This window comes from Corylus avellana, chromosome ca9 (genome assembly GCF_901000735.1).
Source record: "Corylus avellana chromosome ca9, CavTom2PMs-1.0".
In the NCBI taxonomy this organism is placed as follows: Eukaryota; Viridiplantae; Streptophyta; class Magnoliopsida; order Fagales; family Betulaceae; genus Corylus; species Corylus avellana.
This window is the reverse complement of record NC_081549.1, coordinates 11,189,207-11,194,851: the sequence shown is the minus strand read 5'-3', so window position 1 is coordinate 11,194,851 and position 5,645 is coordinate 11,189,207. Positions and strand designations below refer to the sequence as shown.

Sequence of the window (5,645 nt, the reverse complement as noted above, 5' to 3'; positions counted from 1 at the left end):
CTCGATTCCAGCACCGGTGCTCCGGCGTTCCTTGCTCGGTGAAGTATGAGTCGGTGAGTTATGGTCAAACGAGCAAATAGGGGCCGTGGGGGGAAGAAGGTATCAAAATTGTTGTTGAAAGAGGCTTCAGCGAATTTGGAGGTTGCTTCGCGATCTTTGAATTGTGAGGTTGATTTGAGTGAGGAGGAAGAGATTTGTGAGGATGGGATGCTTCGAAGCTTGATGTTCAAAGCTTGCCCGTTGAAAGCAGTTATGTTCTGCGAGTGGAGGCTATGGAGGTTTCTTCTGGGTTTCTTGAGGATGAATCTGTGAGCAAATCTGGTGCTGTTGAGTCTCCAGTTAAGGTTGCTCAGAAGAGTGAAGCACAGGATTGGAGGCAACTGTTTCATAAGGAGAAATCCATAGGAACATTGCAGTATTTCGCTCATTCTCATGAGGGTGGACGAGTTGTAGTGAAGCCTCCAAAGGAAGCGATTAAGGAAGGTATTTCAAAATGGTCCTCTTCTCTGGTAGGCCAGTTTCTTGATAAACCTCTTCCTTATTATATTGTTAAACGTTCTGTTCAGAGTATTTGGGCTCAATATGGGAAGGTTGAAGTTTTCTTGTTGGAGAATGGATTATATTTGTTTAAATTTGCTGATGAGAAGACACGAGATGAGGAGATGGAGGCAAGAGTCTGGCATATGGCTAATAAACCTTTGATCTTACGCAAATGGACCCCTGGTATACAACTTCTAAAGATTTCTCTATCTTCTGTTCCTGTTTGGATTAAATTGCATAATCTGCCTATTGAGTTTTGGAATGCTACATGTTTGAGTTATATAGCTAGTGGTGTTGGTAAGCCTATATGTGCTAATTCGGTTACTGAGGAACAGTTGAGGCTTGGTTTTGCTAGAGTTTTGGTTGAAGTAGATATGAATTCTGTTTTTCCTAAAGAGGTTGAAATTGTTGGTGTTGATGGGGGTAGGGTTGTAGTTGGCATTGAATATCCATGGCTTCCTGTTAAATGTAAGAAATGTAAGTTGTTTGGTCATCTTTCTCATACTTGCACAAAGGTTGAGAAACAGGTTTGGCTTCCAAAACATACTGAGCCTGTTCAAAATTTGAATGCTGGTCTTGTGGTGGAAAAGGCTGCTGAGTTGAAGAATGGTGGTTCTAATATAGTGGCTGAACCTAAATGGAATGTGGTTAGAGCTAAAAAAAATTCCTGTTTCCAAGTCTACTGTGAAGGATAACCAAAGTAATTGGACTAATTCATTCCATCTTTTGGCTAGAGCTGATGGTAATCTTAAATCAGGGGTGAGAGGTTTAGATACTTTTTCTTCTCTTCAAAATGTTATTGAGTCTGCTATGGTTGAGGAGAGTGCAAAAATAAAAGGGAAGGGTAAAATGGGTGAAGAGGAGGAGGAGGTCTTGATGAGAGGTTTCTCTCCCACCTTATGAATTTTTTGATTTGGAATGTAAGGGGTTTGAATCACCCCTCTAAGCAGAAGGAGGTTGTAAGTATGATTAAAAGACATATGGTTAGTCTTATTTGTTTGATTGAGACTAGAGTGAAGGAAAATAAGGCTAATAAGGTGAAGGCTTGTATTGTTCCAGATTGGGACTATGTTTTTAACTATGAAAAACACTATTTGGGAAGAATTTGGATTTGTTGGAACAATTCAGATTTTGAAGTGATTGTTCTGGATAAAAGTGAGCAAAGTATTAATTGTTTTGTTAAGTCTCTTAATAGAAATCTTTGTTGGTTTCATTCTTTTGTCTATGGGGCAAATTAGGGGGTGGATAGAAGGCATCTTTGGTCTGATTTATGTTCTATGAAGGGAAAAGTATGTAATAATCCTTGGATGATTTGTGGGGATTTTAATGTAGTTCTTTCTTTGGCTGAAAAATGGGGTTCTGATAAGCTTTCTTCGTATGAAATTGAATTTGGTCAATGTGTGAATGATCTTGAAGTTTTGGATCTTAATTTTAGTGGGTGTTTTTACACTTGGACTAATAAAAGTGAGGAGCCTTGGTTTGTAGCCAGAAAATTGGATAGAGTTTTGGCTAATGTGAATTGGATGCGTTCTTTTGGAAGTACTGCTGTGGAATTCCTTTCTGAGGGAATTTCTGATCATTCCCCTACTATTATTTCAGCAGGTTCTTTACAAAGTTTTGGCCCTAAACCCTTTAAGTTCTATAACTTTTGGTTGGAGCATGAAGGGTTCTTGGATTGGGTTAATGAGGGTTGGAGCATTCAGACTGAGGGCTTCCCTATGTATCAGTTGTATGTGAAACTTCGGTCTATGAAAGCTATTTTAAAGGAGAAAAATATGGTTTGTTTTGGGAATTTAAAGCAAAGGGTTATTCAAGCTCGTGAGAATCTGACTTTAGCTCAGAATGGTGTTCTTGCTTCTTTTGGTAGTGCTGATAGTCTTCTTAAAGAAAGGGAATGTCTTTATGCTTATGTTTCCATTACTAGAGCTGAGGAATCCTTTTTGAAACAGAAGGCTAGGAATCAATGGTTGCAATTGGGAGATCAGAATAATAGTTTTTTCCATAGATCTCTAAAGGTTCAAAATGCTAGGAAAACTATTAACTATTTGTGGGATGAGCATGGCACTAAAGTAGATGATGTTGATCAGATCAAGAAGGTGGCTGAGGATTTTTACAAGAATCTGTTAGGTACAGATCAGGTGCAATTTACTGAGGCAAAAGTAGCTAGAGTTAGGCAACTTATTCCTGTTGCTATATCTCTTGAACATGCAGCCATTTTGGAGAAGAAGGTTACTGCAGAAGAAATTAGAGACACCTTATTTCATATGAAAGCAAACAAGGCTCTTGGTCCTGATGGGTTTTCTGCAGATTTTTTTAAATCTACTTGGTCTATTGTGGGACAGGAGGCAGTGGCTGCCATTAAAGGTTTCTTTTCTTCTGGTTTATTGCTAAAGGAAGTGAATGATACTATTCTATCTTTAGTGCCTTAGAAGGTTAATCCATCTGCTATGAGAGACTTTAGGCCTATTGCTTGCTGTAATGTTATATATAAATGTATCACAAAGATTCTGTCTAACCGAATGTTGCCTTTTTTTAGGTGATTTGGTGAGTATGAACCAATCTGCTTTTATTCCTTCTAGGAATATTTCTGAGAATGTTTTATTGGCTCAGGAACTTGTGAGGGGTTATCATAAGGAAAAAGGGAATCCTAGATGCACTTTAAAAATAGACCTTATGAAAGCATATGATTCTGTGAATTGGGATTTTATGCTTCGTTTTCTTCATTGCTTTGGCTTTCCTAATAGGTTTTTGAGCTGGATTAGGAAGCGTATCACATCTCCTAAATTTTCAGTTTGTATTAATGGTACTTTGATTGGCTAGTTTGAAGGTAAAAAGGGGCTGAGGCAAGGTGATCCTATATCTCCTTACTTGTTTGTTCTTGCTATGGAGGTTTTTTCTTGGATTATGGCTGATCACACTAGTGGTAATGGTGGTTTTGAATTTCATCCTAAATGTGTGAGAATGAGGCTTACTCATTTGTGTTTTGCAGATGATCTCTTGATCTTTTCAGAAGCTAGTTTGAGCTCTATAAGAGTTATCAAGGTTGCTCTGCTTGAGTTTGAAAATTTGTCTGGTTTGAAAGCTAACCCTTCAAAAAGTTCATTTTATTGTTCTGAAATTTCAGATAGATTGAAGCATGTTCTTTTGGATGATTTAAGGATGAAAGAAGGTCATCTCCTTGTGAGGTACCTTGGAGTTCCTCTCATTTCTTCTAGACTTTCTTCAGCTGATTGTGGAGCTTTACTTAGCAGAATTTATGGTCGAATAGATTCTTGGCTTTTCAAAAATCTCTCTTATGCAGGTAGGCTCCAGTTGTTATCTTCTGTTCTTTACAGTTTACAAGTGTATTGGATGGGTATTTTCATTCTTCCCAAAAAGATTATTAGAGCTATTGAACAAAAATTCAATAGGTTTCTTTGGAATGGGAAAGAGGAAGGTGTAGCTAAGGCTAAAGTTGCTTGGTCTAATCTTTGTTTTCCTAAGAAGGAGGGAGGTTTGGGGTTGAAGAGACTTGCAGTTTGGAATCTATTATCTATGCTTAGGCATATTTAGAGCATTTTTGCTAGGTCTGGTTCCATTTGGGTTGCATGGGTAAGAGAAAATCTTTTGAAGAGAAAGAGTTTCTGGAGTGTAGGCATTTCTCAGAACTATTCTTGGAGTTGGAGGAAAATCTTGAAGCTGAGAGATATTGACAAAAGATTCTTAAAGTTTGAGGTTGGGAATGGGGATAATATTCATATGTGGCTGGATTTGTGGCATCCTGCAGGGATATTAATTGAGCAGTATGGCTTTAGGGTTGTTTATGATGCTCAAAGTAATATTGAAGCTAAACTGTCTTCTGTCATCTGCAATGGAGATTGGTTTTGGAGACCTGCGAGATCAGAAGCTTTAGTTGCCATTCAAGCTAGTCTTTCTAAAGTTTGCTTAGGCTAGTGTGATAAACCTATTTGGCTTGGTTCTAAGAAGGATGTCTATGTTAGTGCAAAAACTTGGGAAGCTCTTAGAAAGAAGAATGCAGAGGTTATTTGGTGGAAATAGATTTGGTTCCCCCTTGCTATCCCTAAGCTGGCCTTTATCTTGTGGCTTGCAATGAAAAACAGGCTTCTTATAGGTGAAAGGTTACTTAAATGGGGTTATAAGGGTGATATTCAATGATGTTTTTGTCATAGTCAAATTGAAACTCGTGATCACATCTTCTTTGAATGCAGTTTTAGTTCTAGAATATGGAAATATGGCATGGTTCGTTGTAGGGTGTGTAGGCCTCCTGTTATCTGGGATCATCTTGTGCAGTTAGGGTGTAATTGCTGGGGGAATAAATCTCTTAATTGCTTGTTGTGTCGGGTGGTTTTTGGTTATGTGGTTTATAACCTTTGGCGTACCAAAAATGAGATTAAACATGATGGTGTTCCCAAAACTGATGAGCAATTGTTGAAGCAAGTTTTCTGGGAAGTCAGGTCAAGGATTGGTGTGAAAAGAGGTTTTCCTAGATCTAAGGAAAACTTTTTGTTGTGCTCTTTGTGGAATTTACCTCCTACTATTCTTTGTAATTTTGATTTGTAGGTTGTTTCCCCTGTTTTTTGCTTTGTGAGGGGTTGTTTCCTCTGTTTTCTTTGTAAGGGGTTGTGTCCCTGACTTTGGAAGGAGTTGTATCTGTGCTGTGGAGTTGCTCTATTTTGAGCTTTGGTTTAATGAAATACTTATTCATCTAAAAAAAAAAAAAAAAAAAATCCCTCCATTATTTTAACTATTAAAAAATTACAACTTGGTTTATTTTAAATAAGATTTGATTATCAGATAAAAATATGTGTGAAAATACATATTCTAAAGACATTGGTCAACTCAACCGACTGAATTAGAGAATAAGCACGGATTTTTGACATTGGGGCAGATGGCAATGTTAAATATAGTGGTCAACAGCTCAACACAAGTGGGGCTCTCAACTTAACCTGTTCACTCAAAACCTATGTATAGTTTGTTGGCCTTATATGACATTGACTCTAGAGTGGGCGACTTCCTGTTCCCCTATAAACAAAGTCAATGGTGATAATTATACTTATTAAACCCAACTGCCAATAACTCACAAAAATATTGGTTCCTTAGCAGCA

General features: G+C 37.8%; 1 protein-coding gene across 1 annotated transcript; it reads left to right on the top strand.

Moving 5' to 3' along the window:
• The first annotated feature begins 272 nt into the window (after positions 1 to 272).
• Positions 273 to 4,834, top strand: LOC132162298 (uncharacterized). Its single transcript, XM_059572549.1, has 7 exons — positions 273 to 1,187; positions 1,779 to 2,904; positions 3,077 to 3,231; positions 3,361 to 4,033; positions 4,307 to 4,458; positions 4,507 to 4,560; positions 4,652 to 4,834. Exons 1-7 carry the CDS (start codon positions 273 to 275, stop codon positions 4,832 to 4,834), a joined length of 3,258 nt encoding a protein of 1,085 aa, XP_059428532.1.
• The last annotated feature ends 811 nt before the right edge of the window (positions 4,835 to 5,645 follow it).

Coding starts and splice junctions, on each gene's coding strand:
- LOC132162298 (XM_059572549.1), top strand. CDS start 273: ATGGAGGTTTCTTCTGGGTTTCTTGAGGATGAATCTGTGAGCAAATCT. Junction 4,459..4,506: donor TTCAAGCTAGTCTTTCTAAA/GTTTGCTTAGGC, acceptor GGTTCTAAGAAG/GATGTCTATGTTAGTGCAAA. Junction 4,561..4,651: donor TTAGAAAGAAGAATGCAGAG/GTTATTTGGTGG, acceptor GGCTTCTTATAG/GTGAAAGGTTACTTAAATGG.